This window comes from Buteo buteo, chromosome 18, assembly GCF_964188355.1.
Source record: "Buteo buteo chromosome 18, bButBut1.hap1.1, whole genome shotgun sequence".
In the NCBI taxonomy this organism is placed as follows: Eukaryota; Metazoa; Chordata; class Aves; order Accipitriformes; family Accipitridae; genus Buteo; species Buteo buteo.
Genome location: NC_134188.1, coordinates 9,225,899 through 9,247,803, shown reverse-complemented (window position 1 = coordinate 9,247,803; position 21,905 = coordinate 9,225,899). Strand labels below are relative to the sequence as shown.

At 35.5% G+C, this 21,905-nt stretch overlaps 1 protein-coding gene across 2 annotated transcripts in view; it reads right to left on the bottom strand.

Annotated features, from left to right (window-relative positions):
• Nucleotides 1-1,441: 1,441 nt before the first annotated feature.
• Nucleotides 1,442-21,905, bottom strand: part of RDX (radixin) — a 41,884-nt gene continuing 21,420 nt past the window's right edge. For both annotated transcript variants that reach the window (XM_075049969.1, XM_075049970.1), the window contains exons 4-14: nt 19,505-19,600; nt 17,018-17,292; nt 13,015-13,098; nt 12,386-12,532; nt 10,837-10,933; nt 10,042-10,205; nt 9,259-9,389; nt 6,910-7,070; nt 5,837-5,929; nt 4,756-4,998; nt 1,442-3,804 (exon numbers count right to left, since the gene is read on the bottom strand). In XM_075049969.1, the coding sequence (XP_074906070.1) occupies nt 3,640-3,804; nt 4,756-4,998; nt 5,837-5,929; nt 6,910-7,070; nt 9,259-9,389; nt 10,042-10,205; nt 10,837-10,933; nt 12,386-12,532; nt 13,015-13,098; nt 17,018-17,292; nt 19,505-19,600 (1,656 nt within the window). In that variant the 3' untranslated portion in view covers nt 1,442-3,639. The remainder of the gene's footprint in view (nt 3,805-4,755; nt 4,999-5,836; nt 5,930-6,909; nt 7,071-9,258; nt 9,390-10,041; nt 10,206-10,836; nt 10,934-12,385; nt 12,533-13,014; nt 13,099-17,017; nt 17,293-19,504; nt 19,601-21,905) is intronic.

Sequence of the window (21,905 nt, the reverse complement as noted above, 5' to 3'; positions counted from 1 at the left end):
AAACCAATCCAAAGTCCTGAGAACAACTTTTTAGATTATCCACATGTGAACAGACATGGAAAATGCTTGCATAAAAGTTCCCTTTCAAAAGCAAAAGGTTTTAACTAATCATTTTAATCTCTATGTTTTCTTTAAGAAAAAAATTAAGAAAACATACTTGAGATACTTTCTCCTCAGAAGTTTAAAATATTTCATTTAGAACAAGCGTCTTTCTTCCTCAACAGTGCTTAAGCAGGTAACTTGAACAGCCCTAAAGAACAAATATTAAGAAAGAGGCGAAAGAACAATAGTGCTTTCCGAACTGGGTTTAAAAAAGCAGACATGACTTTTGTTCCATTTTGGACAAAATAAACAGAGTATACAAGAAACATGTTCAAAGAGTACAACCAACAGAAAATGTAGGTTTTGATGTGCAGAGAAGACTACTTCAAGAAGATAGAGTATCTTCTTTCACATTGAGGCATTCTGGGTGATTGTATTAGTCTGGCCTGAAAATAGCGGCACTATTTTGCATCCTTTTCCTTCCACCTCAAGAGCATAGTTAAAAAAAACAAAACCAAAAAAAACCCAGCTTTTAAAGCACTTACCTCCCCTTTCAAGCACAATATTCTCAAGTTACATATCTATGCAGAAGCTCTCTAACAAGTGAGAAACCTCAAATCTAATGCTTCAGCAGGAGAGCTCCAAGAGGAGACAAATATAAAACTAGAAATATGCACAGTTAAAAGTATCAAGTACAGGTTTTAATTCATCATAGCAATCCTGCCATAGGGGGTAACAAAAAGGGTCATGTGCTTGTACTGAGTGCAAGGCCAAACAAATGCAAAATAGAATGGAATGTCACCTGAGAGGTCTAATTTATGTGAGACCTGCTTAGCAGATTAATTTGTATACCTATTCATACAGGACTGTTCCTGCCTTCTCCAAGTGCATTACACAGGTGAAAAAGCCCACAAACTCACCATCATCTAAAACATATGGCCATGCATGTATTTGACAGCACTGTTCACTATAATGTGCAGTATCAAAAAACCCCATCAAGGCTTCTCAGTGCTTAAGACATCAACCTATTAAACTGAATTTCACTTAACCTGGGGCTAAGCAATATGTAGGCAGTGATTGAAAGTTCTTACATTACCCATAGAGCTCTTACGTGGCCAAATTACTCTCCGTTCTCAAGACAACCAATTTGCTCTGATGATTCACATCCTGTTTTGAATCAATCACCAGTGCTTCCTCCCAACTGTATGTGGTAATTTCTTAAGCACAGTCCCATTCTCTAGGGATACAATTTTAATTATTATTTTTTAAAAAAATTCATTTTAACCACAGCGTGAAACAAAATATGGTCAAAATTTGTACATTGCTCTGGGAAAAGTCTATTACAGTGCATTTAGTAAAGCTGTCAGAAATAAAGGGCATTAAATAACAACAATGGACCTCAGAGAAATTAACTGTATCTCTTTATTGTTAACCAATGAATGTTATCCAAAATAGTAGATGTAATTGTAGCTTAATTGTACAACACAAAACATGATGCTAAAGGAAAAAGCATGTGGAAAATTACTTCACCAAGTAATCATTAAATGTATTCTTAGTATTTCTGCACCAGTAAGTGTTCCCAACTGCTGGTGACAGCAGCTTTTTCATTGTGAAAATCTGTATTACAAATGGTTGTTCCTGGTTGTTTAGAAAAAAAAAAAATCACACAGTTTTATAAATGGATCTAATCCATTTATCCCTACTCTATATATTGTAGATTTATGAACAGCAAACTTTACTGGTATTTTTTTCTCAACACTGAAACTGATGTATCAGTATTAGTGCACACTTTCCAGGGAAAAATGAAGACTCACTGGAAGCACAGTATTTTACCTGCTATGGCAAACTGTTCAAATACTTCAGAAGTCTGCTTAAGCTTCAGTGTATGAAGCCTGTGAAACAAAAACTGTTCTTACAGCACACTGCAAGTAGAAACACCAGCTTCCACCAAGCAGCATTTTGAAGCATGTGCACACCATCTGCACATCAGTCTTCAAGGTCAACCAGATATGCTTAGCCCCACAAACCAAAAATATATTAATGTATCTTTATTTTATTTTCATGATGTCACCCCACATAGCCAACCTTTAACTCCAACAAAAAAAAAAGAAAAAACTTAGTTGGACTGTTCATAAGAAATTTAAACCTATTGTGCATGAAAAAATGTTTAATAAAATGGCAAATTTTAATAGATATGTGTAAATTTATGAGTGCATAATATCAAACAGAAAAGAGCTGAACCACCATCAGAGAAAGCAGGATTGTTCCACTGTAGATATTTACTAGGGTACTATAATAGAAGGAATAACTGCAGTCCTCATTAACTGTAAAATTATTTCTAACAAATTTCTCAAAAAAGCAGGTCTCCTTTTGAAGAGGTAAAGGACTTAATAACAATGATCTGACATATACAACAATTACAATACTAGCTTCACTGAAAACTGAAGCTACAGACACTTTTACTCCAATTGGGGGAACTTTCATTTTGTATTTGAAAAACCAAAACCAAACTGACACACACATTCTACACCCCTCCCAGGAGATAGTATACCAGTGACAGGTTACAGCTTTAAAACACACAAGAGCTTTTACAATTTAAACTCAACAAAAGGCAGTTAGACAGTATTTAGCACTATAAATCCATCTTAAAGTAAAACAAATTCCAGGAGTAAGGGCTCCTAGCATTCTATGATACCACTGTGTAGTGATAGTCAATTTAAACAGTTTTTTTCATGGTGTTTGAAGGACCAGTCATCATGTACATAGTAGTGAGGTAGGATACTGTCCCCTCCCTGGGACTGATGTTTTCATATGCTCCCTTGCCAGAAAGGTCCAGGTCTCCCTACTGCAAATAAAATAATTGCAAGCAAATAGCACATGAAGCTTTGTTTTTTGGTTGGTTTTTTTTTTTCTCTCCCCTTTGCTGCATTAGAACATTTTGTGCATCTAAAAGAATCACCTAGGAAAAGCAATACTTATTCAAGTCTATCAGCAGCCATGTGCTGCCCACAGGTAGTGTTCCATTTAAAAATATTTCCTGGAACTACCACCTGCCATCCAGACCTTTGTGAACAGGTAGGCAAAGAAAACCATCAATGATGACAGGACATGAAACACCAAAGAATTTCACTTGGGAGGAAAAAAAAACAAAACTGAAAGTCAGCAATATCAAACTCTTAATTGTGTAGCTACATTGAAAAATGTAATTTCAAACTTCATACTGAAATAGTACCTATCCAGTTTAGGTTCAGTTCCATTCTTCTATTTCTTAATGTTTAAACAATATATACACTTGCCAGTCATTATATACTTCACATCAATTTCCAAAGAAAAAAAATATGAAAAAATGAAACTGAAAACATGATGGGGGAAAAAACCAGCTATCATTCTCCACACCCTCTCCCCCCAAAAGCTAGGGATGACAGACTGCCTTACTGTTGAATAGCTTCCCCTGAATTTGTCTTCTAGCCACTGTAGTCAAACTGGTATTAAGTGCTTTGGCAAAGTGAGGTGCAATCCATCAAACCTGCAAAGGCCTGCTTTTTTCTCTGTTGGTGGTTCAGCTTTACGAGGAACATATATGCAAAATAACAGCTCTCACATTGCTTCAAACTCATCAATACGCTGCTTTGTATTGCCTTGTCGGATTTGTCGAAGAGTCTTGTACTTATCACGGCCTGCTTTAACATTCTCAGCATGAAGGACATCATTTTGTGTTTTCTTGGTTTCATCTCTGGCTTGAGCCAACTCAGAACTTAAAGCCTGTTGAATAAAATATTTGCATTTAAGTACTTTGACTAATCTTTTAACGATTCTGGAATTTCTGGTAACAACTATTCTGCAACTTGGACAAGGATTTCTTAAATGCCAACCTATGAAATACTTGTTGTGCTGTTCAGTAACTCAAGTTGTGAGGTCTATCAGAAAGACTGCAGAAGGAAAGAGAAGGACAGCATAGGATTCTTTCTTTACATAAGTGGGGGTATCAAACTAAAGAAAAAAAGGCCTCATACCATAACATCCAAGAAGAAAGGGAGCAGCACGATAAAGCAGGAGAATGACCTTATTTTTCAATTTTTGCTTGACTAAAGACAGCTCTTGTTTATCTCCCTGATCCTTTTCAGTGATTGGCCAAATAGAAAGGATATTACACATACATGCTACTAAGATTCCTTCTGAAATAGACATTTCATAACAAGGCAAAGGGTTACCACTAAAATGGATTATGATACTTTGAGTGGTAAGACTAGTCTAGGAGGAAATGCTCCGTTTCAGGGAAATAAGATTAATCCAAAATGGGCATAATTTGCTTTTTGCACTTACAACATCTGTGAATGACTGCAAATAAACATGAATACTATTAAGCAAGCATCTGTTCATACCACTTAATGAATTTCAGTATTAAGAAAGGAAAGCATTACATTTTAACATTCAGTGTCCTGGATATTATATAATTATTAGAAATGTTTACTGGCCAGTGTGACAACATACTAATACTTTTAAGCTATAAAGCACAATCTTACATCCAATCTTTCTATCTAGTCCACTTCTAGAACACTATGAATTATATCAGTTGGTAAATTAGTAATAAACCTAGTAAATGATAAAAAGGCTGTTTTCTTGGCACACCATAATTTCAATAAGATTTTTGACAAATAAAGAATGAAAACCTAAAGCCTGAATTATGTTGATACAATCATGAATCTTCATTACCTGGAGCTGTTTCTTAACACGTTCATTTTTCTGTGTTTCTGTTACCCGTTCTTCCTCACTCCTGTGATTCATGACACCATCAGAAGACAGTTCTGCACTGGCTTCAGCATTGTTCTCATCATGTTCATCATGTTCATTCTCTGTTGGAGGAATAACTGGTGGGGGAGGAGGTGGAGGAGGAGCAGACATCACAGATTTCAGTTCTTCTTTGGTCTTTTCCAAATCCTCTTGGGCTGCAAAAGCCTAAATACAGTAAACAGTACTTAGCATCTCTTAAAATTATTTATGATTAGTCAGAAAAATAAATATTTGAGATGTTTTCAGACACATGAAAACTGTCCTTTAAAAATGACGTGACTAGCTTACGCACTGAAAATTGTCAAATAGGAGTACAGGGTAAAAAAGATGTGACCCAAAACCAGCTGTACCAGAGCCCAGCTATTTCCAGCAGTAGGCAAGAGAAGAGTGAGAGAATAGGGCAGTTGTACTGATTGCTTTCCAACTTTCCTAGCCTCCTGAAATTTGAGGGACTTCCTAAATCAAAGGTGATGTCTTTGAATTTCATATTCAACCAGAACTTATAAGAATTTGTTCAATCACTTTTTGAACCTGTGCACACAATTAGCATTCACATCCCATAGCTAATTACTGATTTTGTGAAGAAATACTATTATGATTTAAACTATTGTCTAGTTGCATTTGATGTGCTTTTGTTATTGTTCTGGTTCATCTTTTCACCACCACTCAAGATTTTATACACCTCCCCCCTAAGGTGTTTTCTTTTCCAACACAAAGCTCCAATCTTTTTCATCACCATACATAAGGAAGCCATTTCAAATCTTTGACCATACATTTGTGATGAGAATTTCCCCCCTTTTGTGACTACTTAATATTAAGAAATTAGTTAAATAGAAGTATAGCCTGGCTTCAGTAGACTGGAGAACAAAAATCTTTGAGAAAGGCTTCTCTGAAGCCTAAGTGACAGAGAGAGATTCAACCCCATGGACTTCCAGTGGGATTTCCACACTCATCTCCCTGAGTTTCTTTGAAGTTCTGACTTCACACAGCATAAACTCATTACTTTGTGCTGCCATTCTGAGGCTTCCTCTTCTTTCTTTTTCTTGGCCTCCTCTAGAAGCGCAATCTTGGCAGTGAATTCAGCAAGTTCTGCTGCCTGAAACAAACAAAAAAATAAGTAGAAGTTTTAATTTGGTATCATTTTGGCTCTGCAGTGGAAGAAAGCAGAGCCTTTGCTGTGATCTGACTTGAGAAGAGTTAGTTACCATCCATCACTTCTCTGCTAAAAATAGAAATTTTTAGCATACATGACACAGAGAATGAATCAGTACTCTTGCCTGATGGAAGCAAGTCCAGAAAAAAAAAAAAATTATCTTCTGCACTTCCAAAGCTTGCCGGGAAAGAGCAAGCTGTAGTTACAAATTAGCATTTGGGGCTGTTTCAGTTTAATACAGCTTTAATGGTTCCACCAATAAGATTACGATTCTGGATAATCTCAGTGCTATTAAGCTAAACCTTGCCTTCAGAATTGTGTGCTAAGTTTACAGAAGATCAAAAGCTATTTTATAGTTGAGAAATCATTTCTTCTACCATGTTCATGCCTTTCTCAGTTACTATGCGCAAATCTTGAATTAGAAGTAGTCTAGCACAGAATGTGAGAAGATACTGTAAATGCTGGAAACAGAGGCGAGGCGGGGGGAACAGACCAAAACAACAAAACCAAAACAAAACAAAAAAGAAAACCCAACAAACCACAGTGTCACCAACTCCCCACCACCACCACCAAGCTTCAGAACAGACCTGCCTCAGAGAACAGGCTTCCCAGTGGACTGCAGAAGGAAGCTACTCTTGTTCTCAGCTGGATAAGCCTGACATTATTAGAAAGAGAATGTAGTGAGTGTTGTCAGTCTGAAATGTCTCCTCCATCATTTAATTTCCTACAGCTCCAGAGTTTCATTTTTTTCTTGCAAGTAGTGGCAAATCTAATGTAATTTTCTAAAAAAGTTCCCACAACAATCTGTAATGGTATTTCACATACTTTTATCCATGTTTCAATGTACTTGTCCATTTGACAAAACAGATATAACCAAGAATAAAGGCTAAATTTCCAACTATCTTTTTCAATTTGTTTCTTACTAGCTGCTCTTGGTTCTTCATTTGATCAGCTGTCTGCTTGGCTAGAGCAGCTTTAGCTTCTTCAGCTGCTCGACGTTCTTTTTCCAGGCGCTCTGCTTCCTCTTTTGCACGCTTTCGTTCTTGATCCAGTTCTAGAGCTCTTCTAGTCTGTTCCTCTAGCTCTGCCAAAAGGAAAGTTTGCACACAAGACATCATTACCTAGCTCTTCCTCATATGTAAGACAGGTAACAGTTGTTAACATGCTCAAAGTAACCTAGAAAGCTGACAAATATTTACAAGGCTGCCTCAAGCTAAGAAGAGCTGTTGAGCGTGTTACTTGAAGCTATGCTCCGTGTCTGATCTTCCCCCCCCCGCTTTAAGACACACTTTGGATATACTTCATCTCACCTGACAGTTCTGACAGCCCAGCATCTCAGAAAATGATCACCTCACTGATAAAACTAAACACCCAAATATACGTACATATAGATGCACATACACCCCCACTCTTACTACTGAGGAGATTTTATATGCATTAAATCATATTCTATTACAGTAAAAAAACAAAACACTCTTCTACTCTACTGAAATGCCTGACAGACTTCTTAATTGCAACAGACAATTTAGGTGTATGCCTCCAGCAAAATTACTTAAGACCCTTTGGAAGGGTCAGAAAAGTTATCTGTAAAACAGAGCCAAAAAGGTGCAAACAGGAAAATTTTAAATCAAAGGAGGGCAATAGTTGTCTAGCCGCCTGGTTAGCAAAATATTGCCATCTAAAGGGCAGAACCCTGAGTGAAACAGGAAGTAGTAATAAACTACCAGTACTGCAAGGTAAGATTCACACAAGCAAAATACACTCCTCTGACGTGCAAAATGAAGTGACGATGAAAAATGTCTTTCCGAAGCTCCTTGTTGATTCTAATGATAAATTTTCCACTATGTTTTTGTCTAGGCATAGCTGCCATAGATTCCTTCACCAGAAAATCTAAACAACTGCTCAGTTGTTGGAATGATCCACTTGCCCTTCACCATATGCTTCAATACTAAAAAAACCCACCTCCTCAGGTATGCTGACACATGCTTAATCTCTGCACTTGTCGTTTTATCTAGGTCTCATGTAATCAATATTCTTCAGTTGGTTTCCCAGGCCTCCTACTTCAGTCATATAATTAAATGAACAGCATTACAGGGATGTGGAGTTGTACAAATGCAGTACTTACAAAATTAAATAAAATGCAAAAATATTTATAAACACCACTCAATCTTCCTGTGAAGATGAAGAACACTTAACTACCAAGTAAACTACAGGACGCAGACACCATTTATAAAAACACTTTTCCGTATGTGAATAGAAGGCTAAAAAGACAGCAACACTACTGCATCAGAAATTAGGCTATATTGCTTACAAAATTTATGTGAAAATGTACATTGTTAAACCTTTATAATCACCCTGACACTGCTTTGTCCTGGGCTAAATAGCTCTCCCTCAAACAATTCCAAGGCATTCTTCATGTGTTACCTATCTGGATGATCTGGATGTGTCCAACCTGTTCTACATGGAAAGACTGAAAAATGTCAGGGTAGAGCTGGAGAACAGTGCCAGGCATATGTAATTTATGTGCGTAAATTTAGTCAGTGATTCTCTCTATCGTGCCTGAAGCCAACAGTTATGAACAGAAGAGAGGAACAAAACTTATGAATGTGAACCAAACCTGAAGCAAAAAAAAGAACATGGAGAGGAGGGACTGGGAAGTAGTGGAGGCAGGGACTCCTGTGCGTGTGGTTCAACACAAAGAACTGTGCTTGATGAAACTGCGTTTATTCACTAAAATCTGACAAGATTTTAATTTTAAAATTCTAAAAAAACCAAACCAAAACAAAAAAAAACAAACAAAAAAACAACTTACAAGGGAATAGGAAAATGAAGGAACAAGGAACTTCCAAACGAAAAGCTAAATTCAACAAAATCCTAGAGGACATACTTTGGGTCTTCCTCTCTAATTTCCCTGCTCCCTCCAACTCCGGGTTTTCAGCACTTTAAGCATTTCATAATTCTGAGTTGAGCTGCATACACATTAATTTCCTGTTTATTAAAGAAAGTTGAAATTCTTCCTATATTAGGAATTGGTTTTATATTACAAATATATACCCATGTGCACACACACCATCTTTAACTCTTAAATCGAGGAAAAAAGTCTCAAATAATACACCACTAAGTTATTGTTATTAGTAGTAAAATAAATTTTAAAAACCACAGCAAAACAAAACAAAAAACCACACATGCCAAGAGAATTGTGGAACTGAACTACTCAGCTGAACTAAACATTATCATCAGATACAAGAAATCCAGGACCAGCAAGACCTCACCTTTCTGAGCTTTCATTGTTTGTTCCTCAATTTGTCTCAAGCGTTCCATTAATTCTTCTTTTTCACGCTCTATTCTTTCCTTTTCCTTTTCTGCTATCTCCCGTTTCTTCTTCTCATTTTCTAATTGTGCCCTGAAAAAAAAAAATAGTAAAAGTTTTTTTTAACCTCAAACGGATTAAATTCTGCTCTAGGAATGCTGGTAGCCTATTTTTCAGTTAACTCAGGTAGCAGAGAAGCACGTAATAGTAAATGTTTCAAATTCAGTTTACAATGCAAGAACCACCAAGTTTGTTTCAAAATAGTGTACAGAAAAAACAATTTATGAACAGAACTGATTAGAAACCTTGGTTATTGTTCAACCAGGTAGATCCACAATTATACCTGCATTTTAGACATGGCTGATGTTTCATCTGGGCTACAAATGGCAACAGTATTTTTTAAATATACAAAAGGTAAGCCATGACATTCTTCACTGAACTTGCTTTAAAGGTTCACCTGTAGAGTATAAAAGGCCCTAAGGATCAAGCAACAGAGAGTTAAGATTGTTTCGCAAAAACATAATGAGAAACAAAGGTACAGCTACTATTACTATGCTGAAAGCTCAAAAAAGGTACGGCTTTCTATTAAGACAGGTAAGCTGTGCCAATCCACAAACCTACTTACATATTACAGAAAGAAAAGCAGTGCTCTCTTCTAGAATGCCAATGTCTGATATTCTACGACTTAGTTTTCTTAAAAGGGTAGAAGAATTTTTTTTCTGTTTCATGGAAGTTTGTTAATTACCTTTCCAATTGTTTCTGATGTTTCTCCTCTCTAGCTTGGGCCTTCATCTGTTGCACTTCAATTGTATCAGGTTTCCTCCTCCTCATGTACAATTCATGATTTCCCATACACAGTGCCAAAATTCGCTTGTTAATTCTCAGACGGGGCGCATAAAAAACAAAATCCTAGCAAAAATAATTGCAGCATATCCATTAATCTAAAAATACAGTTGTGACAAGACTCAAAGCATTACTATGTGCTTGCAATTGTTAAATTTAAACTTACAAGTATGTTGATATTCATCCTCTGAGCAAGCCAACACCATAATCTATAAATCTAGTTACTGGCAGGAACTTGCAAGATAAATTCAGAATTACACTTGGATTCCTCCAGAGGTTGGTTAGTTTACACAAAATTATTTAAACTTCTCAAAAAGTGAGACTATTCTTTACTCTATTTCTGAAGAATTTTGACCTAGAAAGTCTCATGAAATGCGCTGCTCTAATACAAAAAAAGAAAAACAGAGGTGGATGGCCAGAGAATTTAGCATCTTACACTGTGGCTTTTCAACACATCACAAAATATTAGTTGACTTAAATTAAAAATCTTAAGAGTATTAACCAGAATGAAAAGAGAGAAAATAAATATACCATACTTCAAAAAAAAACCACAAAATATCCTTTTGATTACTGACTATTCTACCAATAATAATAATAAATGTCACAAAATATTTACTCATGCCATAATGCCAGAGCAAGTCCCTGCAGGCTTAAATCTCTTCATATACAAAGGCACACTATTCTACACACTACTTACAGGGGCCTTTTTGTCAATTGGCTTTATGACAAATTTTTTGTCATTAAAAGAGATGTTTCTTATTTCACTCCAGGGAAAACCAATCTTGGGTGTCAGCCTTCAAAGAAAAAAGTTCTCATTAGAAGCAGCAAAGATGTGCAATTTATGTCCATTAAGTCTTAACTCCATACTATTTCCACTATCACAGATAGTTATATTTACAAAACATAGCACAGTTCAAGCATATTTTGGAAGACAATTTTTTTTTTTTACACATTATTCCATCAAATGAATAAATTACACAATGAACAAATTACATGGCACTGTTACAGAAGGAATTTCTATTTGTGACTTATTCTACTACCATTAAATAACTGCTAAACATCACAATCGTGTACTGATTCTTTATAAGCTATTGATAATTTTATTTTCAGTAAAAAGAATAAATATTTTAATTTGAGAAAAGTCTTACATTTCAAAGACTGAAATTAAATTAGCCTTCAGCAACGTTGTACTTCAGTTTAACTGAGATTTAAGATATGTGTTCTTAGTTCAAGTTAAATTTCCCTTGCATCTTAGGCAAAATAAATTCAGTTCAGAAACCATTAATGTTATGCACCAACTGCATAAATGTAAATAATTTTCTCCATGAGCACAGAAAGTTTTTTCAATTCATATTATCTTAATTACAAGCATTAGAAAATGTTTAAGTATTTGATTGCTATCAAGAGTTACAGAATACCAAAAAGTGGTTGATTGTTCAATCTGATCTGATTATTTTCTGAACAGTTCCTTCTTTCAGGAGTTATATTGCCATCTAATGGCAATTAAGGCTTACAGAATTTTGTTACAGAATATATACATTGAAGAGCATTAAATTTCAGTTCAGTTGACAGCTGTTATCCAGTGTTTGACACATCATGTTTAACTTCAGATCACTGTGAAAGGACTGTCGACATCAGATACTACTAACAAGTGGTTGGAAAGAAACAAAAGATTAAGTCTGTTGTTCTGTTTTCAGAGTCTTCAGATTTTGTACATTTCGGCTTTATCCCTCTTCAAGTAGGAGAGAATATTTGATCTCTTTATCAGGACACAAGATTCATATAGTTTCTTTGATGTCTTAAAAGGCTTCACTTTTAGATACTAAAGTTTTTCATGCTCTAACAGCTATAATCCTTGTCACTGTTCTTAGAAAATGTTTCTCATTAAATATGTTGCTCAGCTTCTCAATGTCCTTTTCATTCTGAATTAAGAGGAAGTCTTGAGGGAGTGAAAAGTACAGAAAAAAGCCATATAAAGATGGTCTAGCTATCATACATCCATATTAAGCAACGTAAATTTAAGTTTCCACAGAACTGGTCTTCCTTTCCCTTCTTTTACATCCCTGTTTAAAATTCAGATATTCTGGCAGTTAACATCTATCTCTCTTTTTCTATCTTTTACATAGATTAGGTCTTTGAAAACCTGTTTTGCTAGATGTTATTGAACATGCAATAAAGATGGGATTTGTATAATCTCAGATAGGATCTCCTAGGACAGAACTGCAAAATGAGTATTAGCCACTTACTTATCATCATGCTCATAAATATTCAGACCCAAAGCATCAACTCCTAGCCACAATTCAGTTCCTTTTTTATTCTTTATTTCAAAATAGTTGACTCCATACATTTCCAAGTCTTGTGCTATCTTAAGGTATTCCATCATAGAATCCTCCCTGATGAAAGAAGAAAAAAAGTGGCATAGTGTAGACAAATCCAAAGTACATTGTAAGAATAAGGGAACTGCGGAATAACTAGTGTAAAATTTAGTTAGGAATTAAATTTCTCTTTGAAATTCATGTGTACATTGACTCAGATACTTGTAGAGCTTTACACTCTAATACCCAACTACCGTCCACTCATTGCACTTTGTCTTTTCACCCCGTAAGCTAAGGAAATACTAAATATATTTTAGAGGCAGGCAATCATGGACAAAGGCAGCTGACAACCTTACCAGAAATCACATAGGTAAGCCAATAACTTAACTAGAAACCTCAACCCTCACTGAAGCTTTCATAAAGTTTTTGATAACTGCTGACCCTGGCTGGAATATAAGAAAGCAGTTTCCAAACAAATATGCCTCCTCCCAAAATACATCCTAATAATAATAATAATGAAAAAACCTTAAAGGTCTTGGAACATTTTTTTATGTAATTACCTTAACATTCCCCTGTGCTCTTCATGCCAGTTCTGTATCCTTTCTTCCCACTGTTCTTTTGTCAGTTTGTGCTGTTCTAACACACTGTGAATAGAAGTTGTTGCTATTAAATGACACTGAGAACCAATTGAACCTCTCAAGTTATAAAAATAAGTTTGGTTATGCAGCATAACTTTATGCTTATGCAGCATATGCTTTAACTGAATAAACTTAAACATGACTTCATATACACTGCTCATCTTTTTAACCCAGACACAGAAACTTTGTATTTCAATAACTACACTTTCAAAATAGTGTGAAATCACTTCTTTTTTCATGGTATTCTACACTCTCTGTAATATAAAAAGTCACACCATGGCATATCTCAACTTTCAGTAAAGTCACAAAATGTAATATCTGGAACACCTGAAAATGCAGACCTATGAAATCCTCATACTCATAACACTGCAAATTAATCTCTAGGTACGCACACATACACTCAAGCTTTCATTCTGCTGTTGTTTGAAAGAAAAAGTAACACATTAAGACAAGTTAGCAGACTAGTTTGTTGGGGATTTTTGGCGGTTGCTGGTTGGTTTGGGTTTGTTTTTTTTTTAATAAATAAAATCAATAGTGAAGCAGTTTCAGAAATCTATTTGAGGTTTATCTACAGCAGGCTGCAATGATGGAATTATATTTTGACCTACTAGAACTTTCAAGGTGGTACTGCAGTAAGAAATCAAATGCATATAACAACTTTATTATGCTTTTTTCCATGCACCTAGCATTTCAAAGCATTCCTAGAGAAATTATTTTAAAGGACAATTAAAAAAAAGAAACTGCAAGATGATCTTACTAAGGAAGTCAGAACAGTTGTTTTCCTTCCCTTCTCTTTACTCAGGGAAGTAAGGATTTACTACTTTTCCCTACATTTTTAGCAAAGTACAATAAGGAATAGACCGAATGATGCAGAAGATACTAATGCAGTGTTTCTTCCGTTATAGGATCTTTCTGTCACTCGATTTGCTACTCTGCCCAATATCTAGTGAAGTGCACTTTTCAGTGGTAGCCATACCACATCTTGATTTGCTTAGTGTGCAACCCTGTCAACAGGTTTTCCTCCTCAAAACTGAGACAGAGGTTTTAGTTTTTGCACCTGCACAAAGCTGGTGTGTTCACAGCTAAATGATACAAGAACATGCAATGACAAGACATCCTTTTTGTTTGTTTTCTCATCTTTCATGTTGAATATAAATATAAGCCCTAAATGTAATACAGAAGCCTGTTACAGAACACACAAAATAGAACAGCCTGCTTTGGCTGTAATAATCTAAAAGCATCTTGGCAATCATTTAAAAGTTTCTATTACATAAAAAAAATAATTCCAAGTATTCTAGGACAATGTTAATTATTAAAGAAGTTCTGTAATTAAATCAGGCCTGATTTTTCAATTGTGATATTTACATTGTGAACTGCTTTCCATCATTATTTCTTCTACTCCTCCAGTAGATATTCACAAAATGTTCAAAAGCTTTCATAGCAGTATAACATAAAGCTAACAATCAAAAGAAAAATGAAGGACAAAACAAGATATTGCTAAATACACTACCCCAGGACTGTCACACAAGTGCCCATCTGAAAATAAAACCCTCTTCCCAAGCTGCCCTTCCTAGAATCAGAATGGTTCAGGTTGGAAGTGACCTCTGGAGGTCTTCTCATCCACCCCCCTGTTCAAGCAGGGTCACCTACAGCCAGTTGCTCAGGACTGTGTCTAGACAGCTTTTGACTATCTCTAAGGAGGAAGATTCCACAAGTTCTCCAGGCAACCTATGCAAGCACTTGGTCACCCTCAGAAAAACTTGTGCTTTCTTAGGCTTTCCAATTTAAGTTAAATTTCTACATCTATAGAAATTCTTTGCACTTTCCTCTTTCTGTATTGAATTTGAGTTGAAAGATAAGAGGTAATGGGCACAAGTGAAATACACTTGAACACAATTTTTTATTTTACTTCTTTACTGCGAAGGTTGTCAAACACTAGAACAGGTTGCCCAGAGAGGTTGCAGAAAGTCCAACCTTGGAAATATTCAAAACCCAATTGGAAAACGCCTTGAGCAACCTGCTGTAATTAGAATAGATTATTTCAGTTGGAAAAGACCTACAACAATTATCTAGTCCAACTGCCTGACCACTTCAAGGCTGACCAAAAGTCAAAGCATGTTATTAAGGGCATTGTTCACAGGCCTTTTACACACTTGACCAGCACGGGGCACTGACCACCTCTCTGGGTTACTACTTGAGTAAGGGGACTGGACTAGATGATCTTCAGAGCTCCCCTTCCAAACTCAGATGATTCTGCATTTCTATAATATCCTCAAAGCTGGCAATGTCTTTGGCAATAGCCAATTTGGTCCCCTCCATTCTCTCTTCGCATGCTACTGATTAAACACCACTAGCAGATATGCAAGGACTATTGCAACAGAATAACTCAGCAAGGACTTGATGCCGTGTTGCTACCCAGCTCATAGTTTTGAGCCAAGAAATATGCAGTAGTTTTGACAGGTGAACATTAAGACTCTATAATTAACAGGAACTGCAAATCTTCTCATGTTTTTCAGTAAAATTTTCCAAAGCTAGTCTACTTTGGGAAACAAGTAAGCATTTTTGACATTATGTTGTATACTGTTCTGAAGTATTTTTATGATGTATGTGTTAGTTTTCTGGCAAATCTCCTGGTGACAGGAGGCAAAACAGGAATAATTGTGTTTGAATGAATACAAAAGATATGTGCTCACTCAGTGCATACTAGCACACGACTGGCTGAAAGCGTATGCTAGGAAGTCATCTGAACATTTGTCTACTGAAAAGGAGCATCTTAAGGATCTGAATATGTCATATACAAGCACTCCAGTGTTCACAGGCTATCATCACAACTGAGCAAAACCCAAGATTCGTGAACTAAGATACTCAGTAACAACAGTTTTACTGGTTCTACATCTCCCTACCTTACTAAAAAAAGGGTATTTTTCTAGAAAGAGGTATAGACTTCACTGTCACAAGAAGGAAGTAAACAGCCAAAACCAAACTCCTGGCCAGGATTTTTAGAAATCTGAAACATTTTAAAAAAAATTTCAATACTTCACCACAATCCTTTGAATGCTTTTTTGCTTGCTAGAAAATTCTCAAGCTTAGTTACGCTAATAAGTGAGTTTCCACATTTCATTTTCAAATCAAAGAGACAAAGCATATGACTTTTAAAGAAACCTCAAATTATTCCATGGCTCTTATTTCTTTGAAGATGCACTAATGTTACATATATAGTAAGCACATATTTGTCCACAATACATCACTATGGATTGATCTACACTAACAAAATTGTCTAACTTTGTACCTTACTGTTGCAATGCTTCTCTCACTGCCAAAACATGCCAGGAGCATGGTTTCAGTTGCATAAAGAAAAAGAACTATAATCTTGGTGCTTACTTTTCCTAACCAATTAGATGAGTGACTGATACAAAAGAGTTTATACTCAACAGCAATGGCAACAATTTAGTTTCTAAATTTTCTGTCCAGGCTAGCATTTTTCTGCAATATATTTTATTTCTAATAGACTTTATAATTATTTTCAGGAAATTATCATTTAAGTGTACAAAAACATCAAGAACTGAAGAAAAGAAGTGAGTATCAAATGAATCTTAGTGACTTCTGTATTAGAGTATTTTGACTTTAATTTAGCAGAAGCAAGTCTCCAAGAACATTAGATCATTTTGGAGTACTTTGGAAATTTGTTCAACTAAATCTGTGCAGATGGTTGTGGACGGGACAAGAAATAGATCTCAAGAAACCCATGGTTGTGACACTTTGTTATGTAGAGTCTAAATTAGGATCTCTAAGTTTTACTAGCAAAACATGCACTCTTAAGAAAGCTACCATTAAATGCACATTATCACTTAATACTTTAATCATTAAAAACACACTGTAATCAGGTTTATATGCAGCACATGATGCAAAAAACAGTCTCACTCACCGCTGAGGGAGAAGTCTGTCATTGGCTAGGTAGCCTAGTTTATGTATCTCCTTACTGTGATCTCCATACTTGGACTGGACAGCATAAGAAGCCAGAAGAACTGCAGTTTCTGGTGGGCAATATATTTCATCATTTAAGATAGCTTCTTTGACTTGCAGGAAGAAAAGTCTCTGAGTTATTTCCTGAATTAATTCTTCTGATACATCCTCTGGAAAAAACTTGGCCCTGAACTTAAACTGCAAAGGGTTTTCTTTCCTTACATCTTGCTGTGTTACCTGAGAGGGAGGAATAAAGACAAAATAAAGAGAGCACTAAATGGTATATTAAATATAATTAGCTCAGTAGTAATGAACTCTTTAGCTCCTCTACACTGAAACCCAGCGCATCCTGACAAGCCCACTGTGGAACTCACTAAAGGTTCACATGGCACTGAATCAAGTACACCAATTTGGATAAATGAGACAATTTTGAAACACTACTCGAAGGCTGTTTAAGATTATTTTTGTAGGCTTGTGTGAATTTGTATTTATCACAATAAAGATCTGGGAAAAAAATAAGTTGTAATACATATTAAAATAAATAAATAAAATATATCCAAGGATGCATTGCAGGAAGTAACAAATTAGGATCTAAGAAGGTTTCTTTAGCAAGACCTACAGCACATTTCTTCAATCTAAGTGTAAATTTGGATTCTTTTAAAAGTCTCTGAACTATTGAACTAAATACATGTGCTTTACTCCTGTGCAAAAAATATAGTTCCATTAATCACATTATTTTTCTAGAATGGATAAGCCTTATAATCATGATTTCTGTGAAGAGATCAGATGTGGTCATCTTAAGTTTTAAGTAAGCATCTACTTCAAATTTCAGCAAAACTTCATTTTTATGTAGAATTTTCCATTTCATTTGGGTTCAGCTTTCAGCACTGATTATGACTAAAGCAAAAACATTCAAAATTAAATGAATTTTAATATCAAATAATACTGTGATTGCTAAAAGGTACAGTCATAATAAAATAAATCTCATACATCCCAGTTCCTCCAGCACTCTATTACACATTTAATTTTATGTGCACTAGTAGTCCCTCTAGAACTTCTTCACTACACATGAAATGATGCATCTGTTTGCTTGACTTGTAGGAAGTATCAAATACTGTAACTATAATGCAACCATGTAATCACGTACGTAAGGCAGCATAAGTACTATATTCAACATTTCAGAAGTAAATTTTAAGTTTTGCTCGCTTTTCATTATTGTCCATCTGTTTCTGATTTACGTACACAGTATTTCACTTTAATCTCACCAGTAAGCTATTAGTTGTGCTCTGGCTGTAACAAAACCTTATTTGCACATCTATTTTGTGATTTATCAGATCTTATCTGTATTTACTGCAAATATTTAAGTAGTAACTTACAAGTTAGAGCCAGTTTATGATGATGCATTTAAGAATCAAACATTACAAGCTTTAAAAAAAAAAAAAAATAGATAACTGCCTTAGTCAAAGTTAAAGAAATCAGCACACCCTTGCTGCTCCTGAACTGCACCAGCCACTTAACTTGCTGAAGGCTTTCATAGAGCAATGTCTTCTGTATTTTTTGCAAATGATGCACCAAATCCTGTAGTCTCAAATCACTGCAGGCAAGCCATTAGGGCTAACAAAATATTTGTAGCACTACAACATTTACCGCATGTGAAACAAGACATGCATGAAATTCTAGGAGACAGCTTTGGTGGTTAGCAGGTTTAACTTGCTGGATTTACCACAGAGAAGGAAAGATTATATAAATGCAGACAGTGGGACTTGCTCCTAAAAACCTCCCAATTTACCTCCTAATACTGAAGATAAAAAAAGGTATTCTTAAGTTGAATTAAAAAAAATAAACCTCTTTATTCTAAACAGTGCCACTAACCTGACAGCCAATATTAAAATAAAAAGTGACCATTCAAATTCATAAATAGAATTTGAAGTAAAATAACCTGGTTCCCAATAGCTGGGAGATACAAGGTACTCAGTGTTGCTGGGGAAAAACAAGATAAAAGTCATCCTACAATCTACTTATAGATACCTAAACAGCAGTTTAGGAGCCTATTATTGGTGCCTTGTTTAAAGATCTATAGCTGTATACATGCAAATTCCTGAAGCTCAAATACGTCATACACACACAGCCCCAGCTGTAAAACATTTATTCTATTATATTTTGCTACATGAAAACAGAACAATCATATGAACTTAAGTTTTCCTAATGCATGCATCACCATGGTACTAGAAATACAGGAATCGGTATCTCCTTCTCAAATGTTGATATAGCTTTGCATATTCTTTTATAACTAACCAAACTTAACACTGTATTTTGTCATTTAAATCACATAAGCAACTTTTCAACTAAATTTGAAGCCAGTTATATCTCACCTACAACATTAAAGCAGCAAGCCTTGTAAGAGTATATTTCAAACTGTACACTTGCCTAAATATTACGGAATTATTACCTTTTTATTTAGCTTCAGCCAAGTTGAGTAGCCTTTGCTGTCCACATACTGTAGCCCAAAAAACCAGACTTCACGAAGACCAACAGTTTTCACCACCTAAAGATAAATGATCCATAATAATCAGCAAACACTATAACAGGAATTTTTTTTAATGGTAATTAAGCTACAGAAACCATCTCAAACTGAAATGTAATCAAGTTTTACAAGAATGAAAAAAAATTAAAATAGTAGCAAAACATCAGGTTCAGGGAAGCATTCACCTTAGAGTTCTAAAACTCAAACACTGTGTTGCCAAACTACTGACTGGAGTGTGTAGCTTACTGCTTACATCAAACTCAGCACCTGAGGAATACAAGTAGCAAAGAGGACCCTGATATTTGAAAGCATGTCTGGGAAGTGATCTGCAGACCTACAGACAAGTAAGTCCACTTCAACAGAAGACAACTGGTGAAGCTATAATAAAGAATGATACTTGTGGACAAATAGGAGGTAATCACCTCCTTCAAATATTTTTGAGGTTTTCTAAGAGTTAATGATAAAAGGGGTAAGGATGATCTAGCTGATAAGCCATACATGGATTTCTTGTAATATTTGTGACCAGGTCTATCACCAAAGGCTACTAAAGAAATAAAATTGTCTTTGAACAGAGAGAAGGTCTTTCTATGGATATACTAGTTAAAAAGAAAAACAAAACAAACAAACAAACTGTTTTCACAACAGACTTCTAGTGTAACCACTAGGTAAGTCCCCCAGGACTTCATATGTGATCTGCAAAAAATAATGAAACTGATGTGACAGAATCTGCTGTAGAAAGCCTTCCATAAAGATCTGCAAATGAACAGTAAAAAGGAAGATGAACCTCAATAAAAGATGATATTTAATAAAAAATACTGTACATAAAAGACAACAATTTTAATTATGTGAACAAATTTCTCATTGTAAAGGAAAAAAGAAACAAAGCTGTTATGTTACTATACACATCTATGGTATTCCCAGATCTCTAATACTACATATGGACTGGTCACACCAACTTAAAGGATGTTGCAGCACTGGAAATGTTTCAGAAACATTGAAAAAAATGATCAGTGACATGGAACATCTTCTGCATAGCTAAGATGAGAACTAAGGCTACTGTCAGAGAAATGAGGAAAGGGAAAACGATATAGGTCTATAAAACTTGCATGGCATGAAGAAGGAAAATAGAGAATGATTATTCATTATTTCTCATAACGTCAGAATTAAGAGAATCAACAGAAATCATTAGGTAGCAGGTTCAAAGCAAACAAAAAGGAGCACTTTTACTACACAGAGTATAATGAAACTGTGGAATTATCTTACAAGTCTTTTGCATAGTAAAAGTACACATGGATTCAATAAGCAATTAATCAGAAAGGTCCAGCAAGGATTATTAAGTAACCGTAAACTCTGGCTCCAAATGATCCAGTATGGCAGTACTTACGTATGTTCTCAGGTTGGACCATGCTGGCAAGCTGGTTTACTGAAGGCTGTTTTATGGAAGCATTCAGATGCATGTGAAGTAAATAGAATTTTACACATAGATCCTCCTCCTTTTTAAAGTAGTACTATCGGGTTGCAAAATTAAGATTTTGAAAATTAGAAAATGTCAAAAGATAGCTGTGCAAACTTAGTTCTGATGCCTTGCATATTTGTATTATTACTTAACAATCATTTAGCTGTACACCTTTTTTCCTCCTCTACCCTTTCACCTTCAAGCTCCAAAGCACAGAATGGGCAATGTTCATGGATCCAGCCTGATTCCTTTAGTGAGCACAGATATTTTCTCCAGATTTCTTATATCATTTACTTTAGAATACAAGAAATGTTAAGAACAGGTTTCTGTTATTATTATGGTACTGAGCAACATCAAATTTGGTGTCCCAACACAGAAATTTCAGACCTGCTGCTTCTTTTGGCACAGATCTCCTATACGATGCTGATCAAACTACGTATGGCTTTATCAGATGACTGAGAATGCTCTTTACTTTGCAACTGTCCAAGCTGAGCCTTTGTACCTGATCAGCTCTCTGAGCTGCAAAAGAAGTCAGTAAGAACTGCAGATGCTCAACAGCTCTGCCCATAAGGCATAAGGAGACAAGTGCTCATGCTCACATCAAAACATTTTGCTCTCACCTGCTAACTATGGCCCTTCAACCGAGATGCACATTATTTAAATACAGACAACTTGTCTACTGCAATGCAGAGTTATACATGCTTGCAAACCAATACTAAAACCAGCTTACACATTAGTCTGTTTTACTTCAGACTCCACAAATAAGGAAAGAGCATCGTCTATCACTGCTTCTCAACTCAAAGGAAAGAAAAAAAAATTTCTGCAACTTTGTACCAAGATAATATAAGCACTTATGCACTGCACTAGTAT